Source organism: Apostichopus japonicus, chromosome 11 (assembly GCF_037975245.1).
Source record: "Apostichopus japonicus isolate 1M-3 chromosome 11, ASM3797524v1, whole genome shotgun sequence".
In the NCBI taxonomy this organism is placed as follows: Eukaryota; Metazoa; Echinodermata; class Holothuroidea; order Aspidochirotida; family Stichopodidae; genus Apostichopus; species Apostichopus japonicus.
The window spans coordinates 16,870,180-16,895,457 of NC_092571.1; the positions used below are offsets into that span (position 1 = coordinate 16,870,180).

Consider the following 25,278-nt stretch of genomic DNA (forward strand, 5'->3'; position numbering starts at 1 on the left):
AGATTTTGAGTATATACCATAGAAAGTATATAAACCATAAAAAGTATATACTGAAAATAGATACCCACGGTCTTGAACAAGACTACTAGGCATAGAGGTAGCATACGCCCATTAATGGCCCATTGACTTACATACTGAATCACAAAAGTAATGTGGTCTCTAAGTCTAGATAGAAGTACGCATCACGTGCATGGCAAAGAACATTATGTTTCAGTGAACATTGGACAGGTTTTTGAAAAGTCAACAATTATTGTCTACTCCAATGTGTGCATATAGTCTATGTTCATGATCTTAGATCTAGATCATGTTAAGGTGACATTACTTAATAACAATGTTCACATATACAGCTGAACTTGAATAATCCATAGAATTAGGGTGCAAGCGTAAGTCGGATGATTGTTGGTATACTGGTCGTCGTATCAATTGCTTTACCACTAACTGATTGACGAGAAGAGGAATATTCGTGAAGAAGTTTTCACATATTGTGAACCAAAGGTAAGCACATCACACTTAGATAAGTGTGAGTATAGCACTGATGGATTTAATTCCAAAATTAGCCATGACTATACAGGAAGCGGATTAAGGAGTACAGAATAGGAAAAACGGATTAGATAAGTTTGTGGAACTGGTAGTTGTTTAGGGGTCCCAAGTCTTTGTTTAGGCCGGTGATTTGAGACTTAATAAGAAAGATCTATAAGTGAGTTCTTTCCGTTTAATTTTAGTTACAGATTTGAAGTTACAGAATGTCTATGAGAGATTGTAATATTCGAAACGGGAATCTTGCAAAATAATCAAGAATAGTTTTGGTGATTATTAAATCCAAGTTGAACGTAATTACCCTCTTTAAGAGGAACACAGTGGACTATTGAATGGCACTGCTAGAATCACAAGACATGGTCTTAGACCATATAATAGCGAACATTGAGAATTGTATATATATATATATATATATATATATATATATATATATATATATATATATATATATATATATATATATATATATATATATATATATATATATATATATATATATATATATATATATTTGGTGCTCGGCAAGTCAGCGACACCGTCATATAAACGGGGCCAGGCTATTCGGGGGTTTGAGGGTCGTATTCAATTAAGGTTTAGTTTTAAATTAATTGTATAAGATTTTTATTTTTCCTGATCGCTCGGTTATCACCGAACAACTAAGTATCCTTGTTTGTGTTTTTTTAAATAAAAAAGGAGACAGCAAAAGCATACCATAAATTTTTGAGTCCGTTTGAATCTCTCTGAATCACTTTTTTGGGGCTTGACCTGGGTTACACACACACACACACCCACACCCATACATATATATATTTATATATGTGTAAGGGGGGGGGGGGGTGATTGCGGTGTGTGTGCGCGCATATGTGTTTTGATATTGGTGTATTATATTGGTACTGTTTTTTTGTTTTCGTAGCTGATTCAGATATAAAAATTATGGCAACTGACAAGACGATTTCACCCCTTCGTGTGTTCCTCTGGGTGATACCACGAACAAACAGCACGGTTTTTACTAAGTGTATGTCCTTTGTGGACAATACCGAGGTATGGATGGAGCCTTATATGGCAAGCAACCTGAATGAAACCATTTTCAGTCCAACGTGGCGCAAAGGGGATCCTGCAATCGACAAGATGCGAAGCGAAGCTAAAATTGCCGAGGAACAATCTCACTACAAGGACATTAAACAGCGAGAGCTTGAAAAGGTCGAAAGGTACCCTAACGTCTGGACGCAACAAACCTTTAGGTAACAGTTTCTTTCAGTGAATATAATTAAGATCCGTCCAATAGGTGGGAATATTGACAATTTAGAAGAATTCAAAGAGAAATTACGTTGAGTTGGTATTCTTAATTGGGGTATAAGGTTTTCCACATTAGCTGGGTTTACACCAGTGGCGTAGGAAGGTACTTTTGAGTGGGGGGGGGGGTCTAAGGGGAGGGGGTGTCCCCTCCCCTTTGGAATTTTTTTGAATTTCCAGGTGGCCTCAGATTCAATTTGGTGCAATATTGCACACTTCAACCCACCCACTCCATTTTGTATAAAATTTTGCATTTTCACCTGGCCTTAGATGCAATTTGGTGCTCCAAATGAGATTTTTTTTTTCTCATTTGGAAATGAAAAAGGGGTTTTCAGACTTGCGAAGCGGGGGGGGGGGCGGAATGATACTTCCGCCCCTCCACATTTTTCACTGGGGGGCTGGCGCCCCCCAGCCCCCCCCGGTTCCTATGCCCTTGGTTTACACTATACATTATTTCAGCCAAATGTTTAGATTGAGCTGCACGTTTTAGTAACTTCAGAGTTTAGGGAGGTCTAAATTTCACGGCCAATGCCGGACGCATTGGCGCAGCAGTGTTGCTGATATTTCGCTTTTTGTATGCATGCTCATCATACGTCTACGCAATAAATTTACGCAATGAATAGCGAATGTCTGTATTTAGTAAGAGTCTTTTTTATGATCAGATTAACAAGTCATAAATCGGCGTGTATCTCTGAGGTTTTAGCTGTTTTTTATATTTTGCATTAATCTGTCAATAAGTGACACTGCATGATCAGCTTGATTGATGGATGGGTGGATGAATCGATGGATGAATGGATAGATGGTTTGCTGGATGAATCGATGGATGGATGGATGAATGGATAGATGGTTGGGTGGATAAATCGATGGATAGACGGATGAATGGATAGTTGGTTGGGTGAGTGGATCGATGGATAGACGGATGAATGGATAGTTGGTTTGGTGGATGAATCGATGGAAGGATGGATGAATGGATAGATGGATGGGTGGGTGAATCGGTGGATGGATGGATGAATGGATAGATGGTTGGGTGGATCGATGGATGGATGAATGGATAGATGGTTGGGTGGATGAATCGATGGATGGACGGATGAATGGATAGATGGTTGGGTGGATGAATCGATGGATGGATGAATGAATAGATGGTTGGGTGGGTGGATCGATGGATAGACGGATGAATGGATAGTTGGTTTGCTGGATGAATCGATGGATGGGCGGATGAATGGATAGATGGTTGGGTGGATTAATCGATGGATGGATGGATGAATGGATAGATGGTTGGGTGGATGAATCGATGGATAGACGGATGAATGGATAGTTGGTTTGCTGGATGAATCGATGGATGGACGGATGAATGGATAGATGGTTGGGTGGATTAATCGATGGATGGATGGATGAATGGATAGATGGTTGGGTGGATGAATCGATGGATAGACGGATGAATGGATAGTTGGTTTGCTGGATGAATCGATGGATGGACGGATGAATGGATAGATGGTTGGGTGGATGAGTCGATGCATGGACGGATGAATGGATAGATGGTTGGGTGGATGAATCGATGGATGGATGGATAGATGGTTGGGTGGATGAGTCGATGGATGGATGAATGGATAGATGGTTGGGTGGGTGGATGAATCGATGGAAGGACGGATGAATGGATAGATGGTTGGGTGGATGAGTCGATGGATGGACGGATGAATGGATAGATGGTTGGGTGGATGAGTCGATGGATGGACGGATGAATGGATAGATGGTTGGGTGGATGAATCGATGGATGGACGGATGAATGGATAGATGGTTGGGTGGATGAATTGATGGATGGACGGATGAATGGATAGATGCATGGATAGAAAGAAATCGTGCTTTAGTATGATACATTTTACTTTTATTGTTGTTATTCTTTTTTTCTTTTTTATTCGGCAGTTATCCTTGGGCTAAGAAACAGCTTGAAATCAACCCTCAAGGCAAGCAGTTTGTTTTCATTAAGGACCAATCTTGCGCTATTTACGACTATATGGATTATCTCCCTGACGTTCCAACTCGACACGCGTTCTTGATTAGACATCCGATGGAAACTTACCCTTCACTGAAGAACGTGATGATTAACGAAACCTTCATAGACTTTGGTAAAGTATCCTGGGATGAGAGCGACTTGACCGATGTGGTCCCCTACCTTCCAGTCAAGGGATTCTTCGAGATCCATCGAAACATGTGGAAAAAGCTTAAGGAAAATGGTGGGCCAGAGCCTATTATCATTGATGGGCACGACCTCGCTTCGAAGCCAGAGGTCGTTCTACCAAAGTTCTTTGCTGAATTAGGTATTCCTTACAAAGAATCGTATTTGAAATGGGAGGGTGACCCTGAAAAGGTGTATTCCACTTGGAAAGGGTCAAGCAGTTTTGTATTTTTTGCATCTACCAATGCGGCTACCTCTCGTGCAGTAGAGTCTACCGGATTTGCTGCCCCCTCTGCTCCCCGTGGAACTAAGAAACCACAATGGAAGTTGACAGACGAACTAAAAGAGTGTATCGAATATTCCTTACCATTTTATGAAGAGATGTACAACCACAGATTAGCTTAAAGGCATTGAAGACTCGCCTCAAACCGCGTGCGGCCATCTGAAAAAAAAGTTAACTTTCTGTTGCTTGCAAGTGACGTTTTGTTCGTGTCGCTTCAAAATGCAGACAGTAATGAAACGTGATACCTTGTTTTTAGCTGGACCTGAGATGTCCATCGCTGTATCGTTTATATACTGTGCTGTGGGTATTGACTGCAGCTGTATGTACTGACTGTACACTAGTGTCTAATTACCGACGGTAGCAAGCTGTTTGTGTATTTTCTGAGATCGAAGGTGGCGTCTAACACTTCTGTTACACCTCATTCGAAACTCGTTCTAAACTGAACTTACCGGCATTAGACGTTTCTTTTTGCGCGAGTCTTCACACCCTTTAATGACAATATACTATCTTGTCACTTTTAATCTTTTATAACAAAATGCCGATGAGATGTACAAATCATTAGCAATGTTGAATCATTTTTAGAAGTTCTTATAGACTTGGGTAAGTAAGGATTGTATTTTTTCTCCAGGAAAAGTGAAAAAATGATAAGCACAGCCTGGAGGGAAGTAGAAATATAGGTACTATCTATTCCGTAAGGCTGTTGTGTTGTGAAATGAATGTAGTGAGTGGGGGGGGGGGGTCAATGCCTACAGCTTCTGGCCCGGATACAGTACGGGGCCCATTTTTATATATGGTAAACTGAAGCTTCAAAAACGTAGCTATAACTAAGGCCCACTATGGCTCTCGATACCCTTGGTGAAACGACATCAGATATACCACTTCCACGATCAAATACCACTACAGTCGTGATGTCATCAGCGGTTCATCACGGGGTGAGATATAGTCAATCAATTTGACATATGAACCGATATCAATTGGCATAATCGTCGAAGCAAGGATTTTTAACTACAAAACTCCTAAACCGGCTAAGAGAATTTTGGTGGGGGGGGGGTGGGAGGCAGGCGCGTAGCGAGAAAATTTGCCAAGGGAGGGGCGGACATGTAGGCAAACTATTAGAGCCGTAGATTCGGCACTGGAAACTATCTAAGCGTAGCGCCACCGTGAGTTGGCGCGAAGCGTATAAGAAAATTTTGGCTCAAAATGCCTCCCAGATCGCTGGAAATGGCACTTCCCAGGCCTTGTAAGTTGCATCTAAACATTTTCTATTTTGAAATTACTAGCGATATCCTAAAGCATACACACACACAATTTGCTCAAGGGGGGGGGAGGGGTGTGGAGAAGGGGATATAATCGAAATGTTTTCCATATATAACACAGAGAAAAATTGATCGATTATATTTTCTATAATCTGACCAATTTAATATTTATTTTATTTCTATTGGTAAATAACACTGTCTCTAATTTACAGACTAGTGAGATTATTTTCTGTGGGAAGGACCTAAGTATACACATAGATTTAATTTGACTGATATTACTGAAGATATGACGTTAAAAAACATCATTTGAGCTCTTGGATTTTTGCTGATGTTATTTTCTATCTTCACAAGATTTTTTAATGCGTCTTTCATGTAAAATATGTTTTGCCTGATTGGAAACGTGTCACGTGTCACACCTGTTTACAAAGGCAAAAATATGTACTCCCTCAATGTTATCTTTCTTGTATTTACAAGAATCATTCAACCTAACATTGACTATGCTCGAACAGTGTGAGGTTATATTATAGTCAAATGAATATAGACAAAATACAAAGGCTTTAGAATAGTGCTGCAAAGATTGCTACTGGAAAAAAAATGATTTGATTAATTTAGAGGCATTCATCTATAGTAAAGGAGCTTCACTGGATGAATGTGAAACAAAGAAGGGATTATTTTAAATGTATATTTTAATGTTTTAAAGCCATTCATGCTATGGCTCCATATTATATTTCGAATGATGTTACTATGCAGGTTGATGTTCAGGATAAACTCACACGTTGTTTTAATGTGAATGATGTTCAAGTGCCTTATGCTAGGTTATAATGTTTTAAAAAACACCTTCGTTTCTATGGGTCCAACCGTTTGTAACAGTCTAATTGGTTATATTAAGGAATGCAATTATCATTCTTATCATTCATTATTTTTATTTTGATATTTTTGGTTATTCCTGTTTGTAATTATATCTGTTGCTCTTTTTTTAATGTTTTGATTGTTTCACAGGCCACTATTTATAACAGCTATACTTAATATGTTACCCTGTAAAAATATAGTAAATACTGAATAAACAAATGTTATAATCATTAATTAGCACTTGATTTTATACTATTTTCGTTTTCTATTTGGTAAAGGTGGTATAAGATACAAATGTTATCGTTACGTCACATAGTTTCTTGTATTACAATGATGTTACTATTAAGGCTTCTTCAAATTAGTTTCAGCATAAAAATATGAAAAGTAAAACAAAAGGAAGGTATGAGATTTTACCGCTGGTAGTGATTCTGCGATATCATGCACACATTGCCAAATTGACATGTATTTGTGGAACTGACTAAATGACAAACTCAGATGTTTACATACATGATAATTTCGAATTCCATAATAATAAGGCACACTAATATCACCTGATCTGATAGGAAGTATTTTCTTGGTCTATACAATAAAGTAGCATCGTATCATGGTTTTCACACCCCTGTTGTGGTTGGTAAATGTGGTGGTTAAAGTGTGGTGGTTGAACTGAAAGTTAGTCATTTATTGTGATAATATGTACTATCAGGCTAATACAAACTGTAAAAGTAAATATCGGTTTTCATATATTTATAACAGTATCTATACTTGTAATGTATATAGGCCTAGGTATTCAACTATTTATAATGTAGCAGACGATAAGTAAGAAAACCGCTTTTTTAGTCTACAAACGTCACTCTGAAAAGAAGAGACAAATAGAATGTCAAAAAGGAAGGAATGACAAAGCAGAAGCTAATATCAACAATGAACTAAATATCAAAGATATCATATTTAGGCGATATCTAAATATTTACTTTGAACACCTAAGTAAAGCCAACGTTGAACTTTATACTATTTTTTATAGTTGTGTCTGTTTTCAGACAAGTATACACAACAAGTCACTTCAGAGTCTTTGTAGTCCGACGAATTAAGTTCAACGTTGACTTGACATAGGTGTTCAAAGTAGAACGACATACAGTTTGACAAAAGGATAGGTCTAGGCCATTGGCTGAAATAGTGTGTTAGTAGATCAGGGACAACGTGTTCAACGTTTATTGTTTAACTATAACCTCGTTTGAAATGATAGTTTTGTTGTTCCGTTTATGATCAAGGGGGATCTATAATGTATTACATTTGTCGATAAGAAGCAGTCTATATATATACTCCAATAGATAAGTCAGTAAAACAATTTGAAGCATTGGTATATCACCTAAAGGGCCTCGGTGATACACTGGTCATAACAAACATATACATAATGACAAAATACTTGTATACGCCCAATACACCGGCATAGACTTGCAACTATCCATAGAACGATGCTAGACCTATTACGTAACATCACTACAATCACTCGTATTTATACCGGTTAGGTGTCCAGACATGTTAACAGTGACGTCACCATAAGTTCTTCCTCTATGATCACAACAAGAAGCGATGAGTCAATCCTATGTAACCTAAGTGTGTTGGTATCACAGATCTAAGCTTGTAACTGACCATTATATCTGTGACGTTCCTGAGTAAATATGTTTGTTTACAAGTGACGAAAACTGCAGGCTCTCATAGCAAAAAATCTGAATGATGCATGATACGGAAAATTGATGTTGTCATGAATGGTCAACTTGTCGACTATCCAGTGATGGGTAGCTTTTAGCTAGTGAGAACTTCTATCTAAACTTAGAGATCACATTGCTTTTATGATGTAGTGTGTAAGCCAATGGGGTATTTAATGGGCGTATGCTACTATTAGTGTAAATTAAAAGTGCTCCAGTATTAAGCTTGGAAAGTGCTTTGAATGCGCTACCATTTGAAATTTATCACTCAGATGGCCGACATTCGCTAATCACTTATCAATCACAGCATACAGATACTCAAGTCAATAACCTATACAGACAGTTCAAAGTCTACTAGGAAAATGCACGTAGGTCCTTCTGGGGTGCCCTGCGATCCAGTACCGGCTATCTTTGTAATTTATATAATCTAAATGAACACTCGTGCAATAAGTTCCAAGCATATATTCAAAACAGTGTATTATAATTACAATGTGTCCTCAAATGATGTCACCATCAAATGTGTGTTAGCCTGAATGTTGATCCATCGATCTATAACTCTCTAATAACCTAATTGTAATTAACTTCGTGTCTAATGCCATCCTTCAAACTCACTTTTCCCTCTTGTAATTTAGGGGCAATTAACGGTGTTCGTTTTTTAGTACCCCGTGGTACACATTTCTCTGCTGACCCTGTACGTGAGCAGTTCAGTCCAATGTTCCCCTTTACCTGCTCACTTCGGATCCTATACTACAGCAAAACTGACACTGCACTATAAAGCAAATTAAGAACATATACAAAATGTCGTAGGCAAGCAACTTCTCTCCATCTTATCATCTTAAGACTTCATGTTAATGTCAAGTTTGGCAGAAACTGCTCGAGTATATATAATATCTATGACATGATGATTTATCTTTAATCATGGGAAATGTTACACAATTTTACAGTTGGTTTCATTAACTGCCGCTGATTATGAGAGTGTAGGTAATGGTGCAGACCCAACATATCAACAAATATTGTTCTTCTTTCTTTCTTTGTTCCTTACTTTTTTGGTCAAAAATATGTCTTTGAACAATCGTGCACGTTCAGTTACATGCGCGAAAAGTCAGATAGCTATAAGCTATAGATGCAATTTATATTCTTCCAATTATGAGTGTGACCAGAATGCTGAGTAAAGTTTTAGCCATGTTCAAAATTTAATATACTATTAGGGTTTGAGATTTTAAGAAGGCACTATCATTGACCATTATTTGGCGTTCAACTCAGCAATATTGGGCAATTAGCAGAAAATTGCTTGACTTGTGGGCCAAGTGTGTTGAAGTAAAGGACGGTAGATGGATGACGCAATCTGAAGACAGGTTGTGCCCCCCCCCCCACAAAAAGAGGATAAACCATTTGAATGAACTCAGCAAAGAAAAGTAAGAAAGTAGAAATAGTTAGTTAAAGTATGCCAATCAGCCTCTTCTCGGATAGTCACAGAGGTCCACAGAAAGATGAAATAACCTAGAACCGTGTAGAATACAACATTAGAGCCAATTGAAGCAGTCATGCAACGTAACAATATTTCACAGGAAGGAGAAACATGACAACTGCTGAACACATGATATATTAAACATGAAATTTGAGTCATGTTTTCGGATCAATTTATACAGTGCACAGATTGCACCAGTTAGCTTTGGGTGACGTAGGTGTGGTATTTTAGCTGGCCGTGGGGTGGGGGGTGAGGATACGTTTGGTGGGAGAGCACACGACCACTGACCATCCACATCATACACATCATCACTGACTAACCTTCTATATTGATTAATGCGACCATGTTCAATTCTCGTCACACAAACAACCTATAAGGGAAGTAGGCGTTTACATGATTGGCCATGTTTTGACCTCCTTTGACCCGGAAATGACCTTTGACCTAAGAAGTAAATATACTGTTCTGTGATCCATCGTAAAACTGATTGCTACTATGATAGTGCTTAATCAAAATCAAACATAACGCCCTGAGGAGCAGACTTGTTCAAGTAAACCTTTATGACCTCAAATGAACTTTGCTCCTAAACTTAACTAGTTTTTATGACACATTATCATATATGATCACTTCTGATAGTTTCACAAAACCACATCATAACCGATTATACTTTTTTCGCTGTGTTGATGTAACCATGCACACTGGATCATGTCGCATCTGGAATACTTGTTTAAGGACTGCTAGACAGGTGCAACCTGACTGACCGGACCAATGGACAATTGCTAGAAATAACTAGAGTTAAGAGTACGTAGCCTACCGTTTCAGCTAGTAACGGAACTAAAGTTACCCTGACTGCGCCTAGCTATATATATATATATATATATATATATATATATATATATATATATATATATATATATATATATACATGTAGGCTATATATATATATATATATATATATACATGTAGGCTATATATATATATATGTGTGTAGTTTGAAGACACGAAATCATGCTAGTCTATATCGACGATGTCAACGTTGTAGATTATGAGGATATTTTGAGCTAGCCGGTTATACTTTCATATTCCCAGCAGGTGTGCTCTGTTATGTCAATGGAATACATATAGCCTATGCCAGAAAGTGAAAAATTGAAATCCATAACAGGTGCCGCTGTTTATGAACATACACAGCAACTGCTGTTTGAAGAAAAAAAAAACAGTAATTCGTAAACAGCTTTCCAATTTTAGTTCACTCTAGTCGAGGTCTCTTTTATTGCTAAAAAAAAAAGTCGTCTTGGATTTGACTTCTCATGACATCAAAATACTGATTATGGTTCTGTTGGATTGGTGTCAAAAATAAATAGTATGGTCATTGCTGATAGAAAACCGATTGTCACTTGAAGTTACACGAGCAGTACATTCAGGAGAAAGTGCAGCAATTGTCTGTGTGTGATGTTTCCTTTACAAAATTTGGCGGTATTGCGAAACAATTTTTAACATTTTCTACAGGCTTTTTGTTCAAATTACCTCGCGAAACTATAGTCGAGCCAATTAAGAGTATTCATTATTAGTGTTCATTGGTAAATGAACCACTGTCTGTTCAGCGGAAAATTAAACTGGAACTTGTATCACCATGGCTACCACACATTGGACGTCGTCCGGCATGTGACATGCATGTAGTCTACCAGTGGTCTGTGTATAAACGGTGTGTTCGGAACTCGGTGCAGAGAATACAACGGGTTTACTTTTGTCGATAAATATCATCTAATTTTTAAACGAAAGGATTTTGTACCCGTGGCTTGTGATATCTTTTTAATATTTTATTTTTCTGCTTCCTCTCTAGTTGCCAGTAAACAATTAGACCAAATTAAGTAACGTCGTATATGATTGGCCACAGTGGACATAGATGTGTCACGTATGCCAATCATATGGTCCTATAGGCCTATATATATATACCGAAGAACGACCACGAAGAAGTATAAAAACAGTAACAGTGTTCAGTTTCGTCGGTGGCTAACCAAAATATTAACATAGTGTACGAACTGTGTTTTGTTGGTCACTTTAATTCATATCGAGTAAAAGAAGAAGTCATGCGCGGTTTTAACGCACGTCCGACAAAATCCGAATAAACAAAAAAACGACGAAAACAATTCATGACGTCATGAAATTATTATCATTATCATCGGTCACGACCTTAATTGTTTGACAGACTGGTGATTTCCTGTTTCATATACATCATACTACCCAGTTTGAGTTGGCGTTATATAGCTTTGGGATATTCGAACTTTTTGGTCTAACCGTTGGAGAAAGTTATAAAAAGAAACATGAATTTTGAAGAGATTCTGTCATCTGTTGGTGCTTTTGGCAAGTATCAAAAGTCTCATATGGTATTGTTATGTTTTTGCATGATAGCAGCTAGTGTACCCGTTTACGTTCAACTTTTTGCAGCCGGAGAAAGTGACCACTGGTGTCAATCATGGCCAGACGAAGATTGTCAGAATCTGCACCTGGCAACGACAGAGTGTGTTCAATTGAAAAAGGTGATTTCAATTCCGAACACTTTGAACACGGCGGACAATGTTACAATTTACGAGGAGTGCGTCAAATACAACCTATCGAATATGTCGTTCGATTCAGCAATGACATGCTATGACGACCGGACTGGTGATATTGATGTCATCCCGTGTGATCAAGGTTGGGTGTTTGATCGCTCAACTTACCCAAGTACCATGGTTGAGGATGTGAGTAAATTATATTGTTTGAACTCATTGAACTTACACTGAGGCCTACCGTGTCGAAATCCATTCATTATATTTCACTTTTCATGCGAAAATGTTCTTTTTAGAACTATAAAATGTTATATGGTGTACGGTCCGTATTATTTGCTAGCGTATTTGATCAGGCTTGGTAAAGACGTTCGTGTGCAATGAAATCATTTTTTATTCCTTTGCCGAAGGAATCTATCTATGCGATGGTGATGGCGTGTGGGTGTGTGCATGTGTGTGACACTTGCTCGTAAACGCTCTGACTTCAGAAGGATAAGTGGGGTACATTCACACTTGTTATGTAGGTTTCCCTTAGGTAGTAGAACTGTATGGAATTGATGTTGGTATTGGTCAAAGGTCATTTGAGGTCAGCACGGTTCAAAGTCCGAAAACATTGTTCACACAATAACTCAAGAAGTGGAAGTTGCAGGAAGTTTAAACTGTGTAGCTTGCCGTAGGTGAGTCGACGATTTGTAGTGTTTTTCATGAGCATCAAAGGTCATTTGTGGTCACTAGACGTCAAACTGTGAAACTGTGAAAACCTTGTGAACACGATAACTCAATATTATAATTTTGGATGGACTTCAAATTTGGCAGGTACATGCAACATAGTAAGTTCTCGGCTGTTGTAGTGTTTGGCTGGAAGCAAAGGTCATACTAGGTAATCAGAGGTCAAACTCTGGAAACCTTGTAAACACGATATCTCAAAGAAGATAACCTTTGATGACCTCATACTTGGCATGCTGATGTCCCATACTGAGTAGAGGAACCCTATTGAATTGGTGGAGGTCAAAGGTCATTTGCGGTCAACATTTTAAGTCAAAGTCTGAAATATTGTAAAACACGATAACTCAAGAAGTACATAGCCCTTGAACTTTTTTACTTAGTATGTATATAGAACCAGCTTGGTGATTGCAATAACCCTGTTGAAATTGGTAGTTTGTGGAGGGGGTTCTATTAGTTATCTCAGGTTATCTCAGATGGTGTCAAAATTGCCACTTTCCTCTATGGTTTATATTAGATGATTTTTGGGTTGGCTCAGTTGTGAAAATATTTCACAGTGTATAAACAATGTCATGTACAGTTCTCATTAATTAATAACAACTAATAAAGGGTTATTTGCATGGTTGCAGAGCTTATCTTATTAATGCATTTACTTGTCTATACATTTCACACTGGAAGACTGTTCTTTCTGGATATTGAAACAGTTTGGAATAAAACTTCTAAACTGTAACTCCTTACCAGTGAATGAAATTGGTTTAAACTCATAAGGGAGTGCTACAAATAAGAGCTGGAAATCTCCGATCTTTTCTGGTTCTCACTTGATTTTTGGACAAATTTAAACTCACTTGCTCTACATCAGTCAGATAGCTATTTGAAATTATATGGCAATGAATCACAAAGCAATTTTGGCTTTCTGGTTATAAGTGATTCGACTTTCTCGAAATATGTCCACAGGTGACTCAGTGGTAACATTTGTCACTTCATCATTCAACCATTGAAATGTCGTTCGATCATGTATTAACGGCATTTTTCATGCATGCTTATCTACCCCGTATTCCTGATCAAAGATAATGGATTTACAATTTTGGTTACGATGCCGAAAGCTCAGTAATCTTTGCAATCGTGCTGGTGTCTGTCTGTGTGACGGCAAAACTTGTAAAGACGATATCTCAACAACCACAAATTGAATCAATTTCATATACTTGGTAGGTAGATCTGCCCAATTGTTATTGTTCTCATCTCATGAATAGTTATGAGTGGGCGGGGCTTACCATAAAAGTCTTAAATTGTATTTCCGGAACCGTGTCTGATTAAGTTCATACGTGGTATGGTGATATATTACTACATAGTATGTACATGTTCTTTGTAACAACCATTTACCTCATTAATAATCATGAGTGGGCGGGGCCTAATGGGGAATCGTCGAGAACTGCTTGTAACACGATATCTCAGCAACTACAAGATGAATCAATGTTATAGTTGGTAGGCAGATATGCCCCATGATGTATTGTTTTGGTTTCCATCTCAAAAATATTAGTGAGTAGGCGGGGCTTAAAAGTATAATTCGGTCCATACTGGTATATAAATACATGCTTATGAGACTTATGAGATCATATAATTTGAACGTATTAATATCCATGCATGCATCTGTTTTTATACTATTTCCATAATTAACCTTTGTCAACGTGATAACTGATTCCTGGTACCTTCCTTTATTTGTTTCTGCATTAATCAATAAATAAACCCTCTTGATTTTGAATTGCGAAAGTTCATAAATATTAACATGCATGGTTTACCACACCATGAATATGTTTAGGTATCGGAATTGCTATTAAACGTTTTCGTTTTCTGATTTCTTTTGTTTTCCAGTTTGAACTCGTTTGCGAAAGGTCTTACCTACCCACTCTAGCACAATCTGCTTTTTTTGTTGGACATTTGATTGCAAGCCCTGTAACAGGAGCAATGTCGGACAAGTAAGAGAGTAACATGAGATGAACATGACCAAACTGATATGAGCTTAAACATAGATATATATATATATAATATATATATATATATATAAAATATATATATAAAATTCCTCTCTATTTGATATCATTAAACAAATAAAGAAATTACCTGGGAGAAAGCATTCATGTAGTCAGTGAAGGTACGCCTTAATGCTTACAACAGTATAGACAAAAAATATTTATACCTCAAGTATTGGGGTGAAATTGGCGAAAAACTAAACGTGTCTCGCGTGACAGTTACTATTAGCAAAAATCAGAATGCACACACAAATGTTCGATTTCTTATGTCTTATTAAAAAATTTCCAATTACTTTTATAATCATACCGAAGTTGAAAAACACCTCTACCTCAATTGCTATATGCAACTTTGAAAAAATGTTGTAACGCATGAAAATAACGATGAAGATGTATTGTGACTCGCGTGACAAGAAAACGTGACTCGCGTGACAAGTTCACTTTTCGGATAGTTCTAGACCAAATGCAGTAGTGAATCGAAGGTTAAGATCTTGCATAGTGAAATATAACATTCATTGATCTAGAAAGTGTCCAAAAGGTACTTCCCTTGGGAATGTCCAGATGATATTAATGTCCCCGAGTTACTTTCATGACTGCAGACAGTAGGTAATATACTGTACGGGTAGTACAGTTGTTCAGGCAATATATCTTGTCAATTAATATTTATAACAATATTCAGTCTGTTGAAGTCACTCATTTGAAAGTTATAGAAGAAACAGATCTATCAAAATGTGATTCAAATTACCATTCTCATTTGTCATATTTGAATAAACCAAAAGTGTAATATTTGAGAAGATACATTCGCTCATAGGATTTTGGAAATGATTGAGCAGTTAACTTGCCAAATGTGGTGATAAAATAGGCATTATATTGCGAATAAATATTCATGATTTTAAATTCTGATATTTCAAATGAAATTATTATAATTAGTTGCCCATATTATTCAAGTTGCCTGAATTAAAGGGAAATGCATATATATTATATCTTTAATCATTGATTCATTCATCAAACTATAACATCCCTGTAATTTTCACACAGTAAATAGGTAGAAACACTATCTTGATTTGACGTGACTCGCGTGACGTGACTCGCGTGACATTCGTAAAGGGTAATTTTCTGCAAAATTTGAATTTCTTCTGAAAAGGAAAATTCAGTAATCCTTTTGGTATCTATGTGAAGACTTGATATTCATTATTTGGAGTAAAAATTTTGTGCAGGCAAGGAGAAAAAAAAACAGTCGAATTTGTGACTCACGTGACAGTAAATCGAGGGTGTTTACTGTTTTCAATTTACCACTGTTGTCTAATGCCTTGATGTCAAAATAAAATTGAAGCTATTAAGTGAGCACTATGCTATAGCAAATATAATAAGTCCAAAAAACTGATTATACCTATGATTACTATGTACAAATCTGCACAAAATGAAATTTCACTGTATTTTTCATAATTTAGTTACTACGGGAACCATTTGTTATTACCGACCCGATAATCAAACAAATGATGTTTCGGGGGTGAAAAAATTATTTTTAGTAACTACAAGTATTCTTTTTATTGGAAACTTATACAATTTAAATGTACAATGATTTTAATTTTTTTGGTATGATGTTGACCCTATCATGGAATTGACCATATATATATGTATATATATATATATATATATATGTATATATATATATATATGTATATATATATATATATATATATATATATATATATATATATATATATATATATATATATATATATATATATATATATATATTTCGTTGGGAATTTTAACACTTCTTGTAAGGATCATCACACAACAATTCCTTAATATTTAGTAAACTTCCAATACTAGTATACAACGTAATGTATATGCTTCTCTCATATCATATGCTTCGAATCACTGTGTATACCGACAATAACAATAATTCCGAACCTTGATCTAATATAGAGGAGAATCGCTAAAAATTAGTTTGAAGCGTGTCATGAAAGTACAGTGCAATCTACTCCCATTGTCCCAAGTGAGTGCATTTTATAACCGTATAACCGTATAATTATAACCGCATTTTATAACCGTACACGGTTGTATAGTATCATTCACCTGTTCCACGAGCTCTAATTATTGTGCAACTGACTTCCAGCTAACAAGTATGAAACGCCATTTGTAAAGAAATTACCAAACTACGCGTACATATATTATGTTTCGTTGTTATGTGGGTTTATATCAATTATGACACAGAATTGCAATACATATACAGACGCAACGGACATACACGATCGGAAATACATATGCAGTCGCAGTACACATGCAATGACATGAACACATACAAACATAGGCGTACGGGACCATTTCAGTTTAGGGGGGCAGAACTTTTGTGCCCTAAAGTTCCCGTGACACTATCTAAGCGGCGCGCCACCATCGGCTGGCGCGTAGCGTTCAAGAAATTTTTTTGGCAAAATATGCCTCTCAGATTGCCGGAAATGGCACTTCTGAGGCCTGGCAAGTTGCATCTAAACATTCTTTATTTTATAATCGCACGTTTTAGAATTTTACACTTCCCCAATATTTGGTAAATAAGAAGAAGAAAAAATGGTAACATCACTTTGAAGGGGGAAAATAGGACAGTATATTTTTTAAGCTCTTATTTAGTTACCGTTTTTATTATTTTAAGACAGTACTCAGCTACCTCCAGAAAAAAACATACATTGTTCAACGACACGTAGGCGGGATAGTGTTGGGTGAGACTGCAATTTGTCTCTCAAAAAAGTATAAAAAATAACAAAGAATATGATAAACCTGTACTTTTTTCAGGAGTTTTGCCCGAATTTCTTGTCCTCTGGAAATTGGGGGGGGCAGTCTGCCCCCTGCCCCTCCCCCGCCTCGTACGCCTATGCATACAAAACATAAATGCACATGTATAAAGAGCGCCTGTAATTCAGAAACGCGACAATAGCTGCATAGTTGTGGCTCTGTTGAAATTGCCTCGATGACTGAAAATATCACTGCATAAACAAAATACAATCTAGTAGGCATCGAAATTTTACAATGAAAGAAGAAGAAGAAAAATAAACAACAACAACAAGAGCAAGGCTGAATTCTTGTAAGATGTTTGGATATGTTTGATATCAATCGTTTGGTATAGTTATAGAATTGCTATGTGAATTGAATAATATCTAATTTAAATAAATAAAACTAGTGTAGATTTGATTCCCTAATATACAGTCTTATCTGCCACAAATGCTACACAAAACTCATTAACTGCAACAGTAGCCTATGCATTATAATTTGAATTGTGCAGCGTTTGTCATGTGAAAAGGGATTTTTTTTCGGTGGCTTATTTGATCAATTACAGATTTGGTCGTCGATGGACACTCCTCTTCTGTATTACCTTGATAACTGCAAGTGGAACAGCGATTGGATTGTCACCAAACGTATGGATGTATATTGCACTGAGGCTTATAGTTGGCTTTAGTACACGTGGAATCTCCATTTCGTCATTTGTAATTGGTAAGTTGGACTGCATGCATGGATAAACATAAACACGTAGAGATGCTGAAAGATAAATAAAAACATACAGATATCAATAGAAATCGCTGACTGGCTGGGTGGTGGTTCGTTGGGTGGGTTGGTGGCTGGCTGGTTGGCTGGTTGGTTGGCTGGCTAGCTGGTTGGCTGGACGGCTGGCTGGCCGGCTGGGTGGGTGGATGGGTGAATGGGTGGATGGGTGGGTGGGTGGATGGATGGATGGGTGAATGGGTGGATGGGTGGGTGGGTGGGTGGATGGGTGAGTGGGTGGATGGGTGGGTGGGTGGGTGGATGGGTGGGTGGATGTAATTCTTACTTGTTTAAGTAAATCCATCAATGTGTATTTACATAACATACTGTAAGGAAATGCAAGGGGTTTTGTAAGAATGTAGCTAATAGAATGGATGGATAGATGGATTTCTTTCTTTCTTGGGGCAATAAAAACATGATTACAAGCCGCTTGTACTTTCACTTGGATTGGGTTGGACGTGTAACATTATATTGCAACCATCATCTAGTAGGCTATTTAGTGATCTATCACTTTAAAGTTCATTTGTCCAAATTAAATTGAAACAATGAAGTTCAAAGTCAATGAGAATTAATTTATAAGAATTGACTATTTCAATGCATGTAAAACTGATGTGTTTGAATTGAGACGGAATTGCCTTTAAGAATTAACGTGAACCACGCTCATATATGCGGTCAACATTTCATATCATATATACTTTAATCATGTTTTTTAATTTCTATAGTCTGTGAAATGGTATCTATCTCGATGCGAATGGCGGTTACAAACGCATTCTTTACTTTCGCTCCAATCGGTCACCTTTTAGTACTCTGTTTTGTCAAATTCATACCTAATTGGAGACTTGTTCATCTGGCGATAACCTTGCCGAATGTACCTTTGCTCATCTTCGCATTGTAAGTATATAAGTCGATGGACATTTAACGTCAACAGCGCATTTTTGCCTAACAAACTTCGCTCCAAATGTTGTGCATATATGTTAGAGTCTAAACCTATCACGCTTTCCATTTAAGTATATTTAACCTAACCTAGCCTATATAGCTATATAGGTGAAAATGTATCACATATATATATGTCCTATGGATTGCACTTTTACATTGACATATCATGCACTTAACTTGTACTCAAATATGAATGTTACTCTGGTTTTTCTGCTCAAATCATCATAAATTTTCGTTATTTTCCTCTCTTTTCCTTCATATGGGAAAGATTCTTCGCCCCCGAATCTGTGTTGTGGTTGGTCAGTAAGAACAGACTCAAAGACGCGGAAAAAGTCGTAGCAAAAATGGCAGCTAGAAATAAACGGGAACTGCCAATTGATTTGTCAAAGAATCTTAAAGAATTGAGTAAGGTCAGTGTCACTTTTTCTTCTTATTTTTCTTTGGGGGAGGGGAAGGGGTGGATGGCTATTATAGCTTTTGATACTTTGTACACTTTCTCACTGAAGTGAAAGAGGTTGCTATTGGTATTAACATCACTTTAAGTATCATTTTACGGCATATCCTCTATAGGTTCAAGAATCCAGTGGAGGCAAGTGGCAGGATCTTTTGCGAAGTCGGATTATGTTCTTGATAGTTGTCATTAATTCTTTCCTCTGGTAAATACAGTTTTTGTCTTTTGAATTGTAACATATGTTGCCTTGCATTGCAAAGTAAATGAATCAAGGTTATAATATAGCATGAGTCCATATAAGCACGTGTTGTTTATCTGCATGCAATGACATTAGTCTTGTATAGCGTACCGAGGTGTGTGTTGGGGGGGGGGGGGTAATCGAGGAAATGCCTTTGTTAAGGCCATAATCTTAACTAGATTATCGAATAAAGCTTGGAATATCAACCGAAACTCCAAGATTTTCAATTGATAGTTCCAGGTTTATCAAAGTAATTTAGATAAATCTGGATTGTCGGGATAGGATTATCGACCGAAAAACATGGATTTTCGACCGGTAAACCAGGATCCTCGACGGCAAAACCTGGATCATTATCGAACGATAAACTGGAGTTTTCGATTTATTGGCCATTTGGCTCGTCATATACGAACCTAAATAGGCGGATGGTACGCGCACACAGGTGACAAGTTTGTATACGGATGCCCCGTTAGTTTATACAAGAACCATTAAAATTCTACAGTTTATGCTGAAAAGTTTGTAACATTGATGAGCGACATTGTACCGTATTTAAGGCACACTTAAGGCACCACTTAAGGCACATTTTTAAGGCACATTTAAGGCACATTGTATCGTATTTAAGGGTTAAGGCACAAGTGTTACAAGAAGCACTTTCGACTATTTTTCGACTCAACATCAACTCATGTTGCCTGTATGATGTGCTGCACGGTATACGTGGCATAAATAACACATAATAACACATAAATAATACATAAATAACACATGTATCCTTAAAATGAAAACAATATTAAAAGTGGCTAACTTAGTTTAATACTGGACTAAAGTGGCACTTTTTCGTAAGCAATTTTTTGACTTAAATATGACAAATATTGAACAGTTCTCTACAAGTGTGACTAAGGATTTTGAAACAATCCAAAATGGCTGCTACTAGTAAGAAGAGCAATTCAGTTTCATTCAATTCAATTCATCAAATATTATTTCAATCTCTTCTGTTGTGTACGAAAAAATAGAGATTTGGGCATGACAACGAAAAGCTCGATGGAGCTTTTCAACGTTGACACCCCCTATGCAGAATACATCGATATTTGGGAGGAGGGTGTGTGTGTGTGGGGGGGGGGGTAGGAGGGGAGCCGGGGGGTCCTCTATGGGTTTGGTTATTTTATATATATATATATATATATATATATATATATATATATATATATATTTCAAACAAAATATATGTCATTTATCTTCTGTACAGGATAGTCCATAGTTTTGTGTACTTCGGACTCTCTTTCAGTACCTCTGACATAGGGATTGATCCCTACATTGCTTTTGCAATATCTATGGCAGTTGAATTTCCTGCCCTCGTTTTATGCTGGTTGTCTGCCGAAAAGCTTGGTTGCAAGTTGGCGAGCGCCGGATCCATGATCATTGTGGGTATTATCTGTTGCCTTGCTGTTATCCTACGTAAGCATTTCTTTGGCGATTTCTCTCTACCTTGTTTCAAAAAAAATCGCACTTTTCCTGTTTTATTTGTATAACTTAGCAAAGGATCAAGTAGGCAAGGAAAACCTTCCCAGAGGATCCTGACGGGGAAAAAAAAAAGTAATGTTGAACTTTTCTGCCTTAGATCAAATTATGCTAGCTGGAGAAAAAGTCGATAGGAAAGTTTTTTTCCTCATTTATAAAACAGGACTATACAAACAAAGTAATGAAACCATTTTTTTTATATTTCAAAAAATATATATATATTTCAAAGCTCACTGTTTAAATTTTCTGACAAAGAGTTCGTTACTGTTCTGTTTGTTAGGATATACCGTATAGCTTTTAGAAATCACCATAGTTGAAATTATCTTACCCATTGATGTTTCTTTAAGAAAAAAAAAGGTATTAATCGAACCTTGTTACTCGTCCTCCTTTAGCTGCGGTTATAAGACGCGTACTATTGTTATGCGTTCGCAAGTTTAATATTACTGGCGATTCCAGCTTTTCATATATAACTATATCGTTGAAAAAGCTTGTACCTTTGAATAGTTTTAAAGAAGTTATTAATCTATGTTTTGCCATCGCTGTTTACTACCAGATTCCTTGAGGGGGGGGGGGGGGGACACATATGAAAACTATGATAAAATGAACTTGTAACGACAAGTTAACTTAAGCTAAACCTAACTTATTACGAAGTTTACAAATGATAAATCAATTACTATCGTTCTTTGGGGAGACGGTGAACTTGAATTTAATCGTATTCGTATTCAGCTGCTGAACAGTTTGGTAGAATTGTTGATTACCATTATTTTTCGCATTCCTTTTGTAACAATAGATATCAATATATTTCCTCTTAGCCTATATGAGTTTGGTTTAGGAGGTAAATTGTTTAGAAGTTGAAGCGACTACCAATCGTAAAACCTCTCTTTCAACTTTGTTCACAGCTGAGGGAATTATTCGTTTGGTTTGTGTGACGATCGGTAAATTTTTCGGTACTATTACTTTTACGCTTTCATACATTTGGTCCACGGCGATGTTCCCAACCTTTTTCAGGTAATATTTCGCCCAGTGAACATTTTATATTTTAACTACTGAATGTCACCCCTGATGCTATATATATATCTCTTTCGTGATCCAGCTTTAGGAATCACAAATGATTTCAAGTTGGTTATAGCATCATGTTTGATCTCTAGAGTAAGGCAAATATGTCACCAAAACAGAATAAGTATAGTTCGATACAGGTGACAAACGCTAACAGTGACATTGCGATCTTCCTTACCGGTTTCGAACCTCTGGACATACAATCAGCGTCCATAGCCTATAGTAGTTAGGGTGTCCGCATATAGGGAGGCTGCAGGTTCGAATCCCGGTGGAGGCTGGAAGTATTTTCACTGTTCTGGATTTTCCAACTCATTACGATTTCACTTTCACGATTTTCACTGTATAATATATATATATATATATTATACATTTACAATTATATATTATATTATTTATATATTTACTACATAAAATCTTGTTAAAAATGACACCTCATATTAAAATGCAATCTTATGTCTTGGTTACTTCTCCGTCATATAGGAGTCGAGGCCTAGGCCTGTTGAGCATGGTCTCTCGTATTGGCGGCATCTCGGTTCCAATGCTTCTCCTTTTAGATGAGATATGGGTCGGTCTTTCCCTTCTTGTCATTGGGATTTTATCCAGCATAGGAGGAGTGCTTTGCTGTTTTCTTCCAGAAACGATGAACAAGCCTTTACCAGCGACCGTACAAGACGTTGAAAATTTGTATAGGTATGTAGGCCTAATTGTCATTCAGCTATGAAGATAAACTAATATATACCACAACAAAAAATTAAAGAGTTTTCATTGGAAAGTTGGAAATTATTTTCTAAATTAAAAAATATTCGAGCAGGTAACACATTGACATATCCCTCGGGTTACAAAAGCAAGATCATATATGTATAGACGTACAGACTTGTTCAATGGGTATATACGCTTACACCGCGCCCTAACTTATTTATGGGACAAGCCGGGGAAAAAATTTCTCCTCCGATTGGTTGTTCTCATTGGCAGCTATCATATACGCCTGTTTCGCTTCACTTATAAAGTTACCCAAAAAACATGAAATATTCCTCTTGATCCTGATGTACTATACCCCCCTCTGTTGACAACTTTGCCTACTTTGGTTATTATTATTATTATTTAATAGCTGACAAAAATGTTCATATGCTATGTGATTAAATATCCATTTCCAGTTTCTTAACATCATGGAAAAAAAAAAACTTGTCTATCACTTTTCACAGGCCGTTCACTTCAGAAGATAAAAGCTGTGAGATGAAAGACGGAATTTCGAATCCAACAGAAGCAAACATTACAGAAGATGAGATATGATGAGAGACTATAGATTTGGGTGATAGACAATGACAGGAATCAAGGGCGTAGGGACCGGGGGGCTGGGGGGCCCCAGCCCCCCAGTGAAAAATGTGGAGGGGCGGAAGTATCATTCCGCCCCCCCCCCCCCCGCTCCGCAAGTCAGAAAACCCCTTTTTCATTTCCAAATGAGAAAAAAATCTCATTTGGAGCACCAAATTGCATCTAAGGCCAGGTGAAAATACAAAATTAAGTTTACAAAATGGAGTGGGTGTTGAAGTGTGCTATATTGCACCAAATTGCATCTGAGGCCATCTGGAAATGCAAAAAATTCCAAAGGGGAGGGCACACCCCCTCCCCTTAGACCCCTCCCCCAGGCCGGCCATCAGTCTTCAGCCCCCCACTCAAAATTACCTTCCTACGCCACTGACAGGAAAAGTGCTGAAATTAAGATCATGCACTCTTAGGGGACGTATGGTAATCGGTTAATATACTGACAATACCCTCAAGGTTAAATGTAGAGTATCATTGACTGACTAAATATGCTATATTAGTTATGAATATGTAATAATATGTTAATTGTACACATGTATGCTAATCCTTGAATGATTTTCGAAAGGGAGAGTTGTACACAATCAGTTATCCGACTGAGAGGTTAGAAAGTTATGTATGCGCAACTCTGCAGATTTGCATAAATGAACAGGTGTGGCTAAGGGGGGGGGGGGATTTTCTTTGAAGCAATCTCGTTCCACATATTTCTCTGTATCAGATTCGTAACAGTTTTGTACCTCTGCATTGACAAAGAAATAATCTCAATTAAAAATGAATCATAAATACACCACCTATCGAATCAAATGTCGTTTAACTTGTCTTTATACCCGATGTCGTCTCTTGTCACCAATGTCATAATAACACTAAGAAAAACACCCTCTTTGGTCCCTATAAGGGAGTATATGTTTTTGCCCAATCTGTGTGGTAAGTTATGTGTCGTATCCACAACCAGAAAATAACTGGTACCTCCTGTCAATACTTGAAATGTTTAAGGGACGCCCTTTGACATTGAAGATTGACTTTCGGGGGGCACTTGCCTCAATTTCCCGTGGGATTATATGTCAATCCTTGACACAAAGTATTGCAGTAGACTGTTTTGAAAACCCTTTGTATTGGCATTCTCATATGAAACAGCCAATTTTTTTAACACAGGCCTGGCGCATAGCCAGGAATTAGCCAAGGGAGGGGCGAAAATGTAGGCAAACTATCAGAGCCGTAGATACAGCATTGCAAACTATATCTAAGCGTAGCGCCACCATATTTGGCGCGAAGCGTACAAGAAAATTTTGGCTGAAAATGCCTCCCAGATGGCTGGAAATGGCACTTCCCATGTCTTGTAAGTTGCATCCTAGCAACTTTTCTTTAGAAATTACTAG

The 25,278-nt window shown here is 37.3% G+C and overlaps 2 protein-coding genes across 2 annotated transcripts; both read left to right on the top strand.

The window, feature by feature from the left end:
• Positions 1–210: 210 nt before the first annotated feature.
• LOC139975517 (uncharacterized) lies at positions 211–5,336 on the top strand. Its single transcript, XM_071983504.1, has 3 exons — positions 211–495; positions 1,451–1,778; positions 3,751–5,336. Exons 2-3 carry the CDS (start codon positions 1,471–1,473, stop codon positions 4,406–4,408), a joined length of 966 nt encoding a protein of 321 aa, XP_071839605.1. The 5' UTR covers positions 211–495; positions 1,451–1,470; the 3' UTR covers positions 4,409–5,336.
• A 5,145-nt stretch (positions 5,337–10,481) lies between these two features.
• On the top strand, positions 10,482–24,633 carry LOC139975516 (organic cation transporter protein-like). Its single transcript, XM_071983503.1, has 10 exons — positions 10,482–12,297; positions 14,695–14,798; positions 18,187–18,341; positions 19,112–19,280; positions 19,594–19,735; positions 19,896–19,981; positions 21,255–21,463; positions 22,426–22,534; positions 23,063–23,272; positions 23,785–24,633. The coding sequence occupies exons 1-10, from the start codon at positions 11,881–11,883 to the stop codon at positions 23,870–23,872; spliced, it is 1,689 nt and encodes a 562-aa protein (XP_071839604.1). The 5' UTR covers positions 10,482–11,880; the 3' UTR covers positions 23,873–24,633.
• The last annotated feature ends 645 nt before the right edge of the window (positions 24,634–25,278 follow it).

What these genes read in the sequence shown, in the direction of transcription:
- LOC139975516 (XM_071983503.1), top strand. Translation starts at nt 11,881, where the DNA reads ATGAATTTTGAAGAGATTCTGTCATCTGTTGGTGCTTTTGGCAAGTAT. An exon ending in ACAGGAGCAATGTCGGACAA is followed by an intron (nt 14,799 to 18,186) that starts GTAAGAGAGTAA and finishes GATCAATTACAG; the next exon opens with ATTTGGTCGTCGATGGACAC. An exon ending in ATGTTCCCAACCTTTTTCAG is followed by an intron (nt 22,535 to 23,062) that starts GTAATATTTCGC and finishes TCCGTCATATAG; the next exon opens with GAGTCGAGGCCTAGGCCTGT.
- LOC139975517 (XM_071983504.1), top strand. Translation starts at nt 1,471, where the DNA reads ATGGCAACTGACAAGACGATTTCACCCCTTCGTGTGTTCCTCTGGGTG. An exon ending in TGGACGCAACAAACCTTTAG is followed by an intron (nt 1,779 to 3,750) that starts GTAACAGTTTCT and finishes TTTATTCGGCAG; the next exon opens with TTATCCTTGGGCTAAGAAAC.